This window comes from Rhinolophus sinicus, chromosome 15 (genome assembly GCF_057876585.1).
Source record: "Rhinolophus sinicus isolate RSI-liver-muscle chromosome 15, RSI-T2T, whole genome shotgun sequence".
Classification (NCBI taxonomy): Eukaryota; Metazoa; Chordata; class Mammalia; order Chiroptera; family Rhinolophidae; genus Rhinolophus; species Rhinolophus sinicus.
The window spans coordinates 43,229,080-43,247,115 of record NC_142515.1 but is presented as its reverse complement, the minus strand read 5'-3'; the positions used below and the strand labels follow the sequence as shown (position 1 = coordinate 43,247,115).

Below are 18,036 nucleotides of genomic sequence, written 5' to 3'. Positions count from 1 at the left end.
ATTTTCTAAACAACTTTTCAAGTTAAAATTTAATTTTTAGTTTTTCACCATAGAATCGTGTTGAATGATGCTTTTAAATACAAAAAATTCACAAAGCATCTTCTTTCAGGTATAAATAAATACATGTATTTTGTAAAGTCAAGTAACGCTAGATTTTATTAAAAGAAAGCAGTAATTGGTCCCCTTCTCCTCTCCATCCCCCTGCAAACAACCACTTTAAACCCTCTACCTTCCTATATGGCAGATGAGGATTTCATTTCGCTTCTACCTCCTTTGCTCCTTCCTTCATCCTCCCAAGAGAGCAAAATCACAGTTGTCCAATCTACAGGCAGTGTTCTCAGGATTATAAAGTAAATGCTATTTTAATCACTGCTGAGCCCAGTCATGTTTCATTAGTATATTTTCTTTCTATATATTGTAACTTTTTCCAGAGTTACAATTATCCCTTTTTCTTCTTATTTCATTGCTTAGTTGGCCTGCGCTCTCCCTCTTCACATTGCCTCCACTATGTTTTTCGTGGTGCTCAAGGCTGAGGTGCAGCTGCAGTGTAGTCGCTGCCATCTAGAGCGACTTTTTTCTGGTTATTTACAGCACATGCTGACTGATTTAAGTATTATTCCTGCACAGGATTAAACCTATCAGATACTCTGATCTCCATATGTTTCTCAGAGACCTGTCCTGGCACCTTTTGCCCATCACATCCAATTTTGGCTGGTTGTACTCTGGCCTTGCGGTGTAGTGCTCATTCTGGGAATTCCTGTCCCCTCACTCTGTGTTAGATACCCTGCCTCCCAGATCCCATGGATTTCCTTTTTTCGTGGATTATTCCCTAATTTTGGCAGAGCATATCTACTCTGACATAGGAGGCACAGGAGGTAAATTTTGTGACTATGCATGCCTAAAAAATAAATAAATAAAAGATTTATTCTAAGCTGACATACAACTGAGAGCTTGACCATATCAGAATTTGAGGGTGAAAATCATTATAGCATCATGGGTGGTATTCCATGGATGGATAGCCTTCCATCTTCAAGCTTCCATTGTCACTATTTAGAAATTAATGCCTTTCTGATTCTAGATCATTTGAATGTGACATACTTTTTATCTTTGGAATCTTTAATAATTCCTTCCTTATCTCTGGTGTTTTGGAATATTCCAATGACCTTGCTTGACAGTGGTCTGATTAGAGTCAGTCTTTTTCTAATTCATTGTGCTGGTTACTCTGTGGGCCCTTTCAATCTGGGATTCATGTCCTTCAGTTCTGGAAAATATTATTGTATTATTTCTTTGATAATAACACCTGTTCTTTTGGTAGAATTCCTAGTTGTTGAATGTTGGGCCTCCTGGGTGATCTTTTTTTTAGTAAATATGGAAATCAGGAATGCATATTTTTAAGAAATAAAAAGCAAATTTACTTCTGAAATGGAAAATAGTCCTTAAATAAGTTGAAAATTTTGCTATTTTAGTATCTGTTTATATTTATACAATAAAAAGCCTTCAAAAGCCAATAATAGGCAAAGTATAATAAAGTGCTGATAATTAATAATCATTAATAATACAATTATCTTACGTGATTAGTGCTGCATAGTTAATAAGTTTCCATTTAATCCTCAAAGTAACACTTCTTGTATAGAATGTAAATTTTTTATCTTGTGGATCGTAATAATTATAATACTTGAGCCAAAGATCACTCTGAAAAGAGAATTCTCATTCTGGGAATTCCATTTGACATTTTACATCCCTTCACCACTGCTATTATATAAAATGACCACTTAACTAGAATATTTATTTTTATAACATTGTTGTTTTAGTTTGAGATAGCTAAGTTGAAAATGCTTAAAGGTAGAATACTATTTAATCTCAATTTAACTCAATGACAACAAACTCAAACTTCCCCTTGAATTGAGAGAGAGACACATGATATAATGTTTATTGGACTCCTACTGTATTTTAGCAAGCCCTGTGCTTTTATATATACTCTCACAGATAGGTATATTGTTCTCAATTTATTCATGAAGCAACGAAGGAATACAGAAGTTAAGTATATTGCCAATTGTTATTTAAAAAGTCACATTCAGCATTTTTTGTGTCTGAAGCCTGTTTTCTTTCCATGTACTATACACCAACATCAATCAATTATGCTATGGTATTTAAAATAAACCACACTAATTACTACATGCAAAGAAATCCAAAAGCCACAAAGCAAGTTTTCACAGAAGGCATTCATTTGATAACTTGGCTTGCAAAACACAACACATGACATTAGTATTGGCTAAGTAAAATCTCAAGTTTTAAGAACAGAATTTTTTCATGCCTTATTTTGAATAATCAGTTACCTCAAATTGGTTGAAGTAGGAGTGCAGAAGTAAGCCAGAAATCCTACCAAGATATTGCCACCGAGAGAGAGAACACCAAAGACAGAGAAAGAAAGAATGGTCATCTTTACTAAAGGTGATTTACTCAAACTATTTTAAGGTTATAAAGTAGGAAAGTTATGACAAAATGACATTTTCCAGTATTTTTTATTTATTAACTAGCTCTCATTTTGTGATCAATGAAGAGTTTCAAAATACTGAGTAGTTATAGAAAGCATGTGTTAAAATTCTCCTAAATTATCTACTTGTTTATTCCAGTATTATAAAAATAAACAGAAAGCAAAATTCTGCCAAATTTTATAATGATCTGAAATAGAAAGCCACTCTACTTTAGCCGCTGACTTAATGTGTCATTGGATAAAAAATGTAAATAAAAAATTACCTTCACTGCTGCAGTGACAGCAGCAGTAGCTGCTAAGTTTAAACCTTGTCGCCCAAAGTTGACCATGGTCTCATAGCCTCGTTCCTTTGCTTGTACAATATAATCATCAATCTCCTGGAAAAAAAAACAAACAACCCAAACCCATAGACATTAATTTTATTTCAATACAGTGTTAAGAATCCAAAAAATAGGACTCCCCCATAATATAATCATTTCACTAATTTTATAGCATAAAGCACGTGATAATATACATTCCTAACATGATTTGTGGAGATAATATATATATCTTACCCTTTCCTTTGAAGACAGAAGTGGATGAAGGAATTTTCTATATATTAAACTTGCTCCTTTCGTATAGGGGGAAAGCAGCCATATGACAAAAGCAATCTTAAGTTCATAGTACAAGGGGAACCTAACAAGACAAATTTTGAAAAAAATGCTGGTGAAAATAAACTACAGACAATGAGGAAACACAAAAAACCTTTTTAAACTGTTCAGTCCCTGTATTAAGTTCTCAATGTAAAAGTGAGTGATCAGAGAAACAGTTATATTTGAATCAACAAATTAATCTCGTTAATGAAAGAAGAACCTGCTCCCCACAGAGATTCACACCTTCAGTTTAAGCAAGCACAGGGAAGCTGCCAACTGACTACAGCAGTTCAGAGAGGGCATTAGCAGCATTTAACCAGAGCAATAAGGGACACCCGCTCTGTCTGCAGAGCCCAATTGCCATGGCAGTACCTGACACACCCCCAAGCATCAGGACTCACATTTGTAAGCTCCCAGTGCACAGTGTTACCCCATACACACATCTTTCTCAGAACTCCCAGAAAACTTCCCCTCCAATCTCATTGGCCAGAATTGTAGCACTCTGCAGACCTACTGTTCACTTGCAAGGAGGAATGGAATTACCATTGTGGTACACTGGCAATTGGGGTTAGCTCCACATGCCCTTTTTCATGTGACTTTGCAGTGCCTTCCCTGTAGGCCGAGTACCCTTCCCCAAGCCATGACTGTGGTTTTAACCATATGACCTGCTTTCACAAACAGAATACCAGTGTGACATATGTCACATGCAAGGAGAGGCCTTAAGTGCCCTTTGACTCCTCACCCCACCACCCTCAACCTCTTGCTTTAAACGCTTGCTTTTTGTCACGAGAACAAGTGCTTCTTTGGCCTTGGTCCTGAAAAGAAAAGACACTTAAAATAGCTAAGCCCAGCAAAGCAGCAGCCGACCATTCGCCCTCATGAGACTTGAGCAAGAAATAAATGTTTGTTTTTCTAACCCATTGTGCTTTTAGGGTTGTTTGTTGCCACAGCAAAAGCTAAGTTAACTAATACAGCAGGAGGGGGTCAGCATCCTGTGGTCCAAGAAACATTAAAATACCCGACAATGGAACAAATCTGGGCTCTTCTGAAGACGCCGACAGGTATCAGGCAGTAAGGAATGACTTGGTAGTCAATCAAAGGCTCTCTGCCACAGTGCAATCAGAGGAATTTCCGGACTCTCATTATTTGTGGTAAACTTTTTCTACATTGTTTAGTTTTTAATAATGCATGCTACATTTGCAATCAGAAAAAAATGAGAAGTCTTTAAAAAGAGAACTTTGAAACTTAAAAAGACCTAACATGGTTTCTGCCATTTAAAAAACAAACAAACAAAAAATTGAAAATCCTCTTCCAAACCCCTATACCAAAAACATAGTGGTAACTGAATGAGCTTTGGAACAGGAAAATAAAGAGAAAGATGAAGCTACAGCTCAGAGAAGTTCATAAGTAAGGGCAGGATGTTAAGAATATTTAAGTTTGATGATTGCTTTTTTTTTTTTTCTAGCAATCCAACGTGAGAATATGCTAAGAACAGCAAAGTCAGAAAGCTGGTTTAAGGAGAGAACAGTAAATGTCTGCAACAGGTACAGGAGGGGATGGAAGCAGCAACTGACCAAAAGCAAGCAAAGGAATGGTGAGGCTCAAATTGATACTTATATGAGCAACTGACTGATTTTTTTTAGCTCGTTTAATAGCCTGGGTAAAGACGTAAAGAGGAATTGTTGGGCTTACTTAGTCTGAAGGCACAAGAGCAGAAGTTACTCGCAAGGTAATAAGTTTAAAGATTTTAAAAGGGGGACTTCTCCAAGTTATGGCAAGGTTTAGATGTAAATGCACTACTGAAATACAGCACAGGGAGATTCAAGTTGTCCTGTTAAGTATTTGCTTCTTGGTAAAATGTTAAATCCTTGAGGATACAAACATGCTTTAATTTTGTCTCTGCTCTTTGGAATAGAGCAGCCAAGGAGCTAGCTGGTGGTCAGTGGGTGTCCTCCAGGAGGGTGATGTCATCCAGTTTGAATGTAGATGAGAGTTTTAAGGACAGGGAGGGAATGCGAAAACCAAATGCTGTGGGCCTCAAAAGAGAAGTCAATCAGAGAGTCATAAAGACAAACAGCCTGAAGCATCAGTGTGGAAAAAGGATAATGACAACCAGGTTTCTCTATTCCAAGATACTACAAGGGAGTGGCACATGGGGAGAAGAATGAGCTGCCTTTATTTGAGGGGGGACTATAAGGAAAATAATATTCTTATGGGGAAGCCAGATGAAGAAAATGAGACACTTGATAATTAGGTAACTTGATCAAATTCATTTAGCTAACATCAAGAGCAGGATAAGAACTCAAGATACCTGATAACGAGTCTATAGTCTGGCCCTTTCTTAATACTAGAACTTACCAAGCAACTGTTTGATCTGCTACTGTTTCAATCACAGTATAGAGAGCAAAAACAATCCAGTACATCATCCACCGAACCTGGAAATAGTAAAAATACTTATGAAATAATGGACTAAAATTATTTGCAACTCTTACCAATTACATACTATATTTCTAGATTTGGATCAAATGCAGAAGTCAGTAGTTTAATTTTCAACAGGTTTTATGCTTGAGTTTTTCACATCACTGTATTGCCGGTCTTGGGATACAAGAATCAAAGAATTACAAATCTCTGGGCCTGATACAATGTAATGCACGGATCTGAATGAAAGAATTGGAAAAATAGGATATAGTTTTCTTAACTGAAGGAAAGTTCTTTAAAAGACCATATTTTTATCTATACACTTCTTTTGGAAGACTATTAGCTATGTAATTATTACATAAATAATATAGTATAACATATGACCACATTTAATCTTTATTAGCTTTTAAAATTTTGCATTCCTTATTTTCTCCATATCTACTGTTCAGAAACCAAAGAACAGTCCTGGATTTGTTATATCCATAATGCTAGTCATGTAGTTTGAAAGTCTGTTAGCACCTACTTCCTCTTCCCCTACATATAAGGCTATCACCTCTCACACTCTCTTTTCCATATACTCCAATACCATAGTAATAGTTGCAATAGACTGAATGTTTGTGTCCCCTCAAAATTTCTCTGTCAAAATCCTAATCCCAAATGAGGTGGGGCTATTGGGAGGTGAGTAGGTCATGAAAGTAGAGCCCTCAAGAATGGGAGTAGTGTCCTTCTAAAAGGGACTCCATCCAGAGAGCTCTCTCTCCTCTTGGGGTACATGAGGACACAGTCATCTGTGAACAGTCATCTGTGAGGAGGATCTGGTCCTCATCACCAGAGACCACATCTGCCAGCACCTTCATCTTAGACTTCTCAGCCTCCAGGACTGTGAGAAATGATTTTCTGTTGTTCATGAACAACCCAGTCTATGCTATTTTTGGTACAGTAGTCTGATGAACTAATTAATACAGTACTTCAGGACGTTTTTACCTCTTGCCGGGAACACAGCATCCTAACTGGTGCCTGAGACTGGTGTTTCTTTGTACCAATCTTTTTTCACAGAATGCAGCCAGATTAATTTTTCTTGAACTCATTCCCCTAAATTTATACCTTTCCACTGACCTGAGTACGTAGTCTCTTATCTCCCAAGTAGCTTGGAGTTTCATTAAGGGTTAAAATCTCTGCATTTCTGATCAATAATATAACAATAATACACAAAACCAAACCAACTATGGGCTAGGAACTGTACTAAGTGCATCAAATATAATAATTAACTTACTCCCTACAACATTATGAGGTAGGAAACATAATTATTTCCACTATAGATAATGAAACTGTGGCAAAGAAAGGTGTATGACTTGCTCAGGGTCATTTGGCCAGAATTTGAATCCAGGCTGCCTATGGAATTGGTGCTATTAACTAATTATATCATGTAGAGGAAAAAAAATGAGGAATTGCTGAACATGAAGTCCAAGAATAACTATTACTTCCCTTGTTCTCATCCCAGTAAGATGACAGAAAAAAAAATAGGTCTTTATAAATAGCTAGAAAATTGACCTATTTAGTTTTTTTTCCTCTGGACCCTCTACATCTATTTGGTTTTAATACAGATACTTGTTTGGGTATTCCACAGACAATATGAAACTATAACTCAAGTAGCTTTAACAGTTTTCTATTTACATGAACAAATCAATTAAAAATAGCCATGAATAACTTTTGAAGTAATGTATTGTGAAATATGAATAATACCAATTTATTCTAATTTATAGAGAATTCTGAAAGCTTAAAAAAATTGTCCAAAGCAAATAACAGGGCACAGTATCTATATCTGAAATACAAGGAAATTATTTTATAAATTTATAAGATTATTGTCTCAAGTTGCAAAAAAACAGAACAAATGTTCTCTTCAGTTTTTCACTTTTCATGTATTCTCTTAAATCCCTCACTACTTCCAATTCCAAGCATTTTTCCCAGTATGGGGATTTTTTTCCAGGGCTAAAATTCTACGTGTATTTTTCTCCCCACTCCTTTTTTTTCCAAAGGAAAATGATGCTCTCATATGAGTTCATTCACTTAGCCTTTCCAACAAACACTAATTTAGTACTTTTACCTTTCAACTGTATTCATGATATTATCCCCAAAAAAAGAAATGAAGAAGAAAGACTGCAAACAGAACAATATACTTTTATAGAGCTAGAAGGGACCTGGGAAGTGATCAAGCTGTTTTGAACTATACGACCCTTTTCTGAAAAAAAACTGTAAAACAATTACAAGAGAAACTGGTCTGGTTGGTCCTCCCATAGGACTCTGGAGGAGACTCCAAGAAACCCTAGCGCTGCATGGGGCAGAGTTTGAAAATAAATATTATGGTAAACTCCTTTCATTTTATTAAGGGCCAAAATAAGTAAGTTGCACAAGGTCACTGAGCTGGGAAATGGCTGAAGGAGGCACAGTCTCTCTGGAAACCTTAAGGAGGCAGCTTTTCAAACAAGTGGCTGCCATCAGACCAGTCTTTTCAGTTTTCCCTCCCTCTCCTGTACTCATCAAAGGGATTTCAGTGTAAACATTGTCACCTTCTTTCTGGGGAAAGTGGAGGCTTAAATTGTTTCTCTCATAGAAAGTTTAGGAAATTCACAGAAAAATAAAATTATTTAATCAAAGCCTTGATATTTTTCATTATTTCACATTTTCATTATTTCATAATTATGGTTGTGATCTCCGAAATGGAAAACAACAATAAATATTACTCCACAAAGAGTCATAATTTGCCTGTTAGTAGAGTTGACTGAAGGTGAAAAAGGACTGTACAGATGGTAACTGGTGATACTCCCTGTAAGACTAGTTCCTGAATGGATTAGAGCTGTTCCACCTGCCCGAGATTTCAAAAGCACTCCCACTTCAGTAAAGTGAAGTACTTAACTTAGTTTTCACATGAAGTTATCAAATTAATTTTAAAATTCACAAAATAAGTAACTGCTTTAAAGCATATGATGTTTACCTCTAAAAAAGCAAACCATATATTTAGGTTGTGAGAATATTTAGTAATGTCAAAAAAAAAAAAAAAAAAGAAAAAAGAAGAAAAAGGAGGCTATCCCTTTTTAGTTTAAAAAACATCAACAAACAATACAATCAATAGAGTATCCCTGGACATTTTCCGAGAGGATTGGCTACAATTTTACATAAGCAAAACTCCATGGTTTTAATTTGTCTCCAATGAATAAATTCTTTGACAATCTGCTCTCTTAAATTTATGGATATTTTTTCCTCCTTATTAGAAATATGGACCTTAAATATAGTTGAATCCAGGCAATAGTTAAATGAATTCAATGAGTGTGTGTGTGTGTGTGTGTGTGTGTGTGTGTGTGTGTGTGAGATTCATGGGAGCAACCACAAAGAAAGCTAACCCTGAAAAGATTACTTTTTTCCATTAGTGGATTCGGCTGGATTTTACACCGAATGATTACTCAGCAAGATTTTTATTAAAACTATACCTCAAGGCCGCTCAGCCTACTGTTTAAGGTTTTGCCCAAAGGAAAAACAGAAAATACAAAAAAAGTTAAAAAAAGAAAGAAAGAAAGAAAGAAAGAAAGAAAGAAAGAAAGAAAGAAAGAAAGAAAGAAAGAAAGAAAGAAAGAGGGCAAATCACCAAATTACAAGTACAATTAAAAATATGTTAAGGTGGGGTGACCAGTTAGCTCAGTTGGTTAGAGCAGGGTGCTAATAACACCAAGGTTGCTGGTTAGATCCCCGCATGGGCCACGGTGAGCTATGCCCTCAAATAAATAAATAAATAAATAAATAATAAAAAATATAAAAGATTCTGAGTGGTTAGCTCTTTATAAAAAAATTATACGTTAAGGTAAAATATTCTTTAGATCAACAGAAAACATCAATAAAAAAATGCAACAGTAAAACCAAAAAGTTGGTTAAAAAAAGAACAAGGGCTGGCCCGGTGGCTCAGGTGGTTAGAGCTCCATGCTCCTAACTCTGAAGGCTGCCGGTTCGATTTCCACATGGGCCAGTGGACTCTCAACCACAAGGTTGCCGGTTCAATTCCTCGAGTCCCGCAAGGGATGGTGGGCAGCGCCCCTTGCAACTAAAATTGAACACGGCACCTTGAGCTGAGCTGCCTCCCTGATGGCTCAGTTGGTTGGAACACGGGCTCTCAACCACGAGGTTGCCAGTTCAATTCCTTGAGTCCCGTAAGGGATGGTGGGCTGCGCCCCCTGCAATTAGCAACGGCAACTGGACCTGGAGCTGAGCTGCGCCCTCCACAACTAAGACTGAAAGGACAACAACTTGAAGCTAAATGGCACCCTCCACAACTAAGATTGAAAGGACAACAACTTGACTTGGAAAAAAGTCCTGGAAATACACACTGTTCCCCTATAAAGTCCTGTACCCCTTCCCCAATAAAAAAATCTTACAAAAAATAAAAAAGAACAACAATCACACTGATAATTTTATGAAGCTATATAACCAAATATAAACAAGTGCTATTAAAATGTCATGCAAATAAAAGTAACTTAACAGATAACTTTAATAAATCACAATCCATTTTTTAAGTTACTGGAAAAAGGTTAGTGGCATCATCTTTATTGGTAAAAATTTATGTTCTTGGGAAAGTGTGAACAAATAGTATTTCTTTCCAGTTCAAAAACAACTGGTAAAATTGACAAACTGTGATTTAGATATCTTCATGAGAACAATGTATAATAAGGAAGCTGTACCTAATTTTTTCATAAATCTTTGATCCCAGGAAATTGAATTATTCAACAAGGTAAAGCTTATATTTATAAGCTCTAAGATGGATACACACACCCTACTTTTATTATTTCATTATCAAACATAATTGAGATAATTCTTAAGGACTCAGGTGGCCTCATTACATGTAACACTCAAATGGGAAAAGAAACAAAAGTATGACATTGTCCTGAAGATTAATTATTTTACTGGGGAGCAAAATGAGTTAAGTAACTGTGATAAAAAAATGTTCTGTTGTTTTCACTACATTAGATGCTCTAGCTCTAGTATGAGTCACGATCACAAGAATTTAAGGAAAGCTTACTAACCTGACTATTTATAAGGTTGGGGGCAAGGCTGAGGAAAATCAATAAAGGATAGTACCTCACCCTTGAGGCAGCAACAGCAGGAACTGGCATTATCCATAGGTGTGAAGGAGGAAGAGGTGGGAAATGTTTCCTGGAATGCAGAACAGGTCACTGAAGGGAGGGCTGCAGTCTTAAGTACTCACAGCCAGCTGGTGGGGGCAAGGAGGAAGCCAGGAGAACAATACTCTGACCTTATGCTCATCCTGCCTTCACATCTTCTGTAGGAGCCTCTCATGGGCCAAACCAGAGAGGCCAGAGATGATGTAGTTTGCATGGATCAGCCTCCTGAGCCCTAAGCAAGGCAGAAAAATGTGGAGCGTGGAGGGGAAACTCCACCAGAGGGGAAGAAGGTCGCAGCACTCCTCAGCCTGTCAGCTCTTTGGAACAACCAGAAGGGAATCACTTCTCACTACTTCCACAGATATCTCTAGCCCAGATGACCATTACCTCAAGGCCTGGATTAGTCCTATAGCATCCTAACTGCTCACTCTGCCTTTTTTTTGGGTCTCTTCTGCATATAGTAGTCAGAGTATCTCCTTAAAAGAGAAGCCCAATCATGTCGTTCCTCTGCTCAAATCCCTTTGCTGGCCCCCATCAGAATTCTTACCACGGACTAGAAGGCCCTATGGATTGCACCGGCTACCTCTCTGGCCTCATCTGCTATTCTTCCTCTTTCCTCTGTTCTACTCCAGTCACAGTGGCACTTTTACTATCCCTTGTGTGTGTGGATCTGCTCCCACCTCAGCGCCTCACTCATACATGCCATTTCCTTGTCTGAAATGCTCTTCGCCAGTTACCCATGTGGACAGTTTTCTCACCTGCCTCAGGTCTTTGCTCAAATAATGATCAGAGATGTCTTTCCTGACCACTCTGTTTAAAATATCAATATTCTCCTAACTCCTTTATCCTGACTTATTTCTCTTTGGCACATCACATACCATAGACACATCTAACAAGTAATTACTGTTTTCCTCTTGCCTTTTCCTACTAGAATGTAAACTCCAAGAGGACAAAGAGATTTATTTTGTAAACTGTTGAATCCTCTGTGCCTGGCAGAGAAGGTGCTCAGTAAATATATGTTGATGAATTGTTGAATGAATATGGTTCTACACATAGCTTCGTGTGCTTGTTTTTGTTGGTGCTACAGAAAGCGATACAGTAGATAGAAGGTAAAGACATGATGGGTAATTATAAACTCGTCTTTCAAGAAAGCAGGTTTAAAGAGAAAAAGAGGGGGAATAGAAAGTAGCATGAGCAAAACGAAACCATGTTTACATCCTCAAAATGGCACAGTTTACCAGGGAGATAATTAGATTCAAATTACTAGAAAGAAGAGATATTTAATGGAACCAGATCCCACATGAGGTAGACAAGAAGATTAGGAAGAGAGTAGGTTCAAGAAAGCAGCAGGATGCACCTTCCTCTGTGACAGAAGGAAAAAGAGAAGGGTGCATTGGGAGGAGGGGGGAAGTGGTCATAGTTGAGAACCTCCATCTTTACTCTGCAGGAGGAGGGCAGGTCATCTTTTAAGACTGGGGATTAGTGGATTTGAGAAGAGCAGTAGAGGTTCAGAAAAGTGGTTTAGGTGGATGGGAAAAGGAGCTCCCTAGGGTAGAGATGGCATAGATTATATGACTGCTCTCAGTGTTAGAGACAGGGTTGCCGTGAAAAGTCTAGAGCAATGAAACAAGTAAGAAACAGAGGTGAAAGAAAGCTTACTGTCCATAAAAAGGCATAATAACAGTTGGGGCTGGGAAATGGCCCGGCCAGAGCCAGTGCTACTCAGTTCTCCTTTGCAGGGAGGTGGGGCCATATGTCCAGTTCTCGCCAACAGAATACGAGCTGAGGCTTTTGAGAAGTTGTTGTACCTCCCCCACAGGCTATTCTCCGCTTTCTGCTGGCTGGGAGGGTGTGGAGCAGAGCAACCTTGGAAGTTGTGTATTGAAGATGGGCAGAACCCCAGTTCTTCCTAAATAAGGTTGCAAGAGAAGGATTACTTGCTAAAATGAGCACCTAAGAAGGATTGCTATGTGAAAGAAAAATACATTTCTATCGTCCTTCAGCCATTGCAGTTTTGTTGCATATTATAAGTATAGCAGCTTATCCTGCCCTAACATGAAAGGTTACATTGCACTCTCTGTGGAGATTGAAAGAGCAAGGCCATGGGAGCAATGGTTCCAGAATTAGGTAGGCATCAGTCGTAGTGACACGGCTACCATCTGTGGCCAGAGCCAGTGCCCTGGTTGGTGGTGATGGGTGATATTATCACAATAATCTAGAAATGGAAAAGAGGACTACCATTTTAAGAAATTCTTAAACTAAGATACCTCCAGGGGATTCTCAGAAGGATTTGGGAAGAAATTGAAGGACAGGAAGGATTCAGTTTTCATGTAGTAGATTGGGGCAGAAACAGAGAAATACTATTTTGAATTATTATTGTGGCCCCTTGGCAAATGTGGCTTCTATCTGTGTGAATGTGTTAGTTATCATCTATGAGTATATATGAGTATGACTTCAGTGGCAGTCCCCTTCTACTTTCTTTCTTTCTTTCTTTTATTTATTTATTTATTTAAATTTTTTTATTGGGGAATATTGGGGAACAGTGTGTTTTTCTAGAACCCATCAGCTCCAAGTCAAGTTGTTGTTGTCAATCGAGTTGTGAAGGGTGCAGCTCACTGGTCCATGTGGGAATCGAACCAGCGACCTTGGTGTTATGAGTATTCCGCTTTAACCAACTGAGCTGACTGGCTGCCCAATCCCCTTCTATTTTCATTAGGCCAAGAAATCAGATAAATTATAAGCTTGTTAGAAATATGCACAAAGTTTATTTTAAGTAAATATATCCTGAGTGGGAGGCCAAGACATTCAAAGATTAAACTGCATAAAAGTTGGTGGGAAGAGTACATGAAGAAAGTTGCTTGATGGTTGAACGGTACCTGGCACAAAATAGAAGCTCAAAAATATTTATTAAAAGAAGTAATGAACTGGGCTAACTTACAAATAAGCAAGACTGTAGTTACCATTTTTCCTAATTATTTGGTAATAAGCTTCTTTTAAAAGTGGTCACAGTGCAATGGCCATCATATTTCAATCTTGGGATACTTTAACCACTCTATTTTTCATGACTAGAAAAGTGTGATGAATGTTTTAATTTAAAATAAAATAAAATAGAAGATTCCTCAAATGGAATCTTAAAATCATTTAAACCTTAAAATCATTTAATCATCAAAATTAACTTATTTTCTAAGAAAATATACTCTCATACTTCGGCAAGTTCTTTTGACGGTTATGGAATCATCTGTGATATAAAACCATAGTATCTACAGTTACATTCTGGTTTATACAGTGCATAGATGAGATTATCTTACTTGACAAGCCAGTACTTGCTTTATTATTACTCAAAATCCATAAGGCTTTTATAAAACCTTAGCATTTCAGAAAACCTAGACAGTCATGTGACGGTGTTCTTAGCTTTACTTTCTCAAAGGAATTAGAGGCTATTTTAAACCTGAGTGAATACTGTAAAATGAATATACCCATAGGCTAAATTTACTATCAAAAGACCATGCTCCATTTAACAGGTATATATTTCCCTATCCCTGATGCCAAAAGAAAAATTGGCCTCATTTCATGATCTTTTAAGATGTTTCAACAAAACAAGTTTTTGTGATTGACATCCTTAGACATTTTTTTATGAAACTGATTTAGATCCCAAGCAAATAAAACAATCAAAAGTGAACTGCAACTGTAAAATAATCTCCATGATTTCCATCAAAGAAATTAAGAGTAATGCACAGGCCCCATAAATACAGGAAAATGTCATGTTCTGGTGGGAGGCATGTTGCTGCAGATTTATAAGTCACGGATAATAGAAGTAATGGCATATTAATTAAAAAGTATTTTTCTTAAATTTGTGTCTTTAGATAACTTATTCTTTCTATGCTATGACCAGTGTGATATTATAATAGCAATGATATCAACAATCATGCATGTGCAATGATATAACTATACAAAATTATACTTGCATGATGAAAAGAAAAATTATGTGATATAGTCATTTGATGAATATTACTTAGGGTCTATTATAAACAAAGCCTTATGAAATCGTCATAAACCCTGATGTCAAGGTGTTCCTACCCCCAAGAAGCTTTCATGGGAAGGATTAGTAAAGAAGACCAAAAAGGATAAGAATAGGTGATTAACAGCACAATATTTAATCCAATATATAACTACTAATATTTTATTATTATATTACATATTATTCATTTGCCTTGTATAAATGAAATTTCTTCACTTCCAAAGGAAAGCCTTCCCTAACTACCCCACCGCTTCCAAAGGTCATATACACTCTTTGTGCACTGTACTTTCCTTTGTAGAACGTCTGTGTAATGGTTTATGTATCATTTGCCTCTGCCATTTGACTATAACAACCGACAGGGACCAAAATTGTCTTATTCATCATGTTCTCAGGAAATAGCACCCTGTGCCTGGTAAAGCAAACACAGAGGAAGACTTTTACTTAACAGTTTAATTTTAAGGTCTGAATTGATGTAAGAGTCAAACAAGTAACTCTGGACGGCAAAAACCAGTTTATAACATCAAACAGTCTACTTTGTCAAAGTTGTTTCAAAGTTATCAGAGATTAAAAATAAACAACTTCTCAACATCTCTTAATTTCAGGCTCTTTGAATCATAAAATAATTAATGTTGGTCTTTAAGAAAAAATGAAAAATTACATATGCCTAATGATTTCAATTATAACCACACTAAGTAAATCCAGAGCATAAAATGCTGAAATATGCTTCACTGGGGAAAAAAAAAAAAATCCTTGCTGAGTCTGAAAAGAAATAAACACTGCTGAATTTCAGACCACCCAAACAGAACTTTATTTTCTGACCATTATTAGTTATTCATTCAAGTGAATTCACCCCAAACATTCATGCTACACCACGTTTGAGACAACAGAAAGACCTTCAAATATAGAATTCTTTAGAAAGAGTATAGCGTTGAAAAGATTTCTCCTGCTTCATTAACATTATGCAATAATTTGGTTACTTCATAATGAATTTTTCCCCATTAAAATAAAAAAGGAACAAAATGTGAGAAATCAAATAGAAAAACTCCCTCTTTTATCCAACCCAGATGGCTGTTATGGGATTTTTTCCCAGAGCTGTGCCAAGTTAAAAGCATGCTTGAAAATAAGCTATTTGACGTTAAACCCAACGTGAATAGAGACCATGGCTGAAGAGTTTTTTTTTTTTTTTGAAAGCTGAGGCATGTGTTGAGGTGAATATGTTAGACCAGGATTGATTTGGACTGTTTCAACTTTGGTACTTCTTCCCCCACTGCCCCATGTAAGAACGTCTTAACTTTCTACAGTTCCCTAGACTCAGATATTTGGGAGCTGTATTTTCAGATGCTGAACTCACAGCAACATGATTTACCTGCAGTTTCCACATACCATGGCCAAAGACCTCACAGAATATCCTGTTGTTTTGAAGGAGAAAGCCGCACTCTACACAGATGTATTTGGTGTTAAAATGGGACAGACTTTAAGTAGAAATGGAGAGTCTGTCACAATATTGCCTTGGTATGCCCCAGTGCTTTTGCGTAACAGAAGCCCATGTATCTCACCCAGTGACCTCAGTAGTTGGAGGAATTTGAGAGAAGGAAAAGTGCAGAAATGTTTCAAAGCTAGCTGATAATTTAAAAGGTATTGAAAAGAAGATGTAAAACGCAGGAACTGCTTATGGGAACTGTTCCTAGGAGCTGGATTTAGGAAGGAATGACCCCTCAAGTCTAAAATAACTCTCTCCCTCCACAGTGGCTGATAATTCACACTTCACAACTTTTTATATTGTTTAAAGTCCTATTGACTTATTTGTGATAATAAATATTTATAAGAGACACAGTTCCCTTAATTTAATCATACCTCATATAATTCCTCTAGATTTTAGCATGGTAAACAGCCTATCCAGATAGAGAGGAGGGAAATGGGCTAAATGGCCACCTTATTGGTCATCTAAGTTTCCATGCTAAATTATCATCCTACCTTCTTTTTTCCTTTAGTGTTCCCAAGGTCTTGGCCTATTACATTTCCAACTTGAGGCATTTCAAAGGGCTGGCACCACTTCTTAGGAATCTAGGTCCCCCTGTTCCTCATCTGTTTTCACATCGTTCCATATTGCTCTTTCCACAAGGGAACTAACCTAGCCGCTAAAGGGTATGCGCCTTTCCTCAGGTGACTGGCAAGATTTTGACTAACACAGTAAGTGAAAAATTTCATTCTTTATTTAAGTAAGATATTACTCTTTACGTACAAGTTGTAGCTTTATATTATAGGCTCCAGAGCATACTTTAAACATGCAATAATCATTCAGAGTAAGAACCAGCCTTCATACCACATGGGAAAACACAGTCATCCTGAGAAGCAAAGAAACTCCAGGAAGAATTAATCTCTGTCATGACTGAAAATGAGCCTGTGTTATCAAATTACTTTCCTTCAAAAGCATGTACAATCAACCTCACACAGAGAACTGAGGAGAGAGAGGCAAGTGACAGAGCTCGGGATACTTGGGGTCAGGAAGGGCTGGCTGGGTGCAGAGTACAAGACAGCACAAAGGCCCTGGGTTAGCATGATGAGAGGAACAAAGAGTCTGGAGAAAGCCACAGAAAGAAAGGTGGGTGATTCTAAAGGGAAACTACACTTACGTAAAAATTGTGTATGGCCAGCTTTACATCATGAAAACTAGGATAAAGTCTAACTCAATATCCTTACCCCCCCCATTGTATCATATGGTTAATGTTGTTAAAATACTATTTTTCTAAAACAGATTCCAAGTTGTTAATCAGTCCATTTATACATAGACGTTTCTAAAACAAACTATTTGTTATTTAGTGCCCATGTGCATATATAAACATATTTAAGAAGCACAATGTGGTAATTACTCTTTTCACAATAAAATACTTGTTAATCAATGATTTTTCAACTTGGCTGTGGCGAAGAATTACTTGGGTATTAAAAAAATCTTATATAGATTCCCAGGCCCGATCACCACAATGTGCAGAAAGAAGGCAGCTAGGTGTTTAAAAAGCAAGTTCCATGAGTGTTTTTGATGTGTAACCACAGTTGAGAACATGCACAAAATTCTTGCTACTTGAACTGTGCTTTATAGATCAGCAGCATTGGCATTACCTGGGAGCCTCTTGGAAATGCAGAATCTCAAACCCAGGCCGGACTTACTAATTCAGAATCTGTATTTTAACAAGATCTTAGAGGGATTCCCAGGCTCCTTAAAGTTTGAGGAACACTGCAGCGGGAGGCTGCTCTGTGGATGTTCTCACAGTATCACCTAGAGGAAGGTGGTATCATTCATGAAGAGAATAT

The 18,036-nt window shown here is 37.2% G+C and overlaps 1 protein-coding gene across 1 annotated transcript in view; it reads right to left on the bottom strand.

Annotated features, from left to right (window-relative positions):
* The window catches only part of REEP3 (receptor accessory protein 3), an 81,279-nt gene that overhangs the window by 18,265 nt on the left and 44,978 nt on the right, over positions 1 to 18,036 (bottom strand). Inside the window, exons 3-5 of the mRNA XM_019731789.3 lie at positions 5,485 to 5,561; positions 3,049 to 3,169; positions 2,758 to 2,871 (exon numbers count right to left, since the gene is read on the bottom strand). Of these exons, the coding sequence (XP_019587348.1) occupies positions 2,758 to 2,871; positions 3,049 to 3,169; positions 5,485 to 5,561 (312 nt within the window). The remainder of the gene's footprint in view (positions 1 to 2,757; positions 2,872 to 3,048; positions 3,170 to 5,484; positions 5,562 to 18,036) is intronic.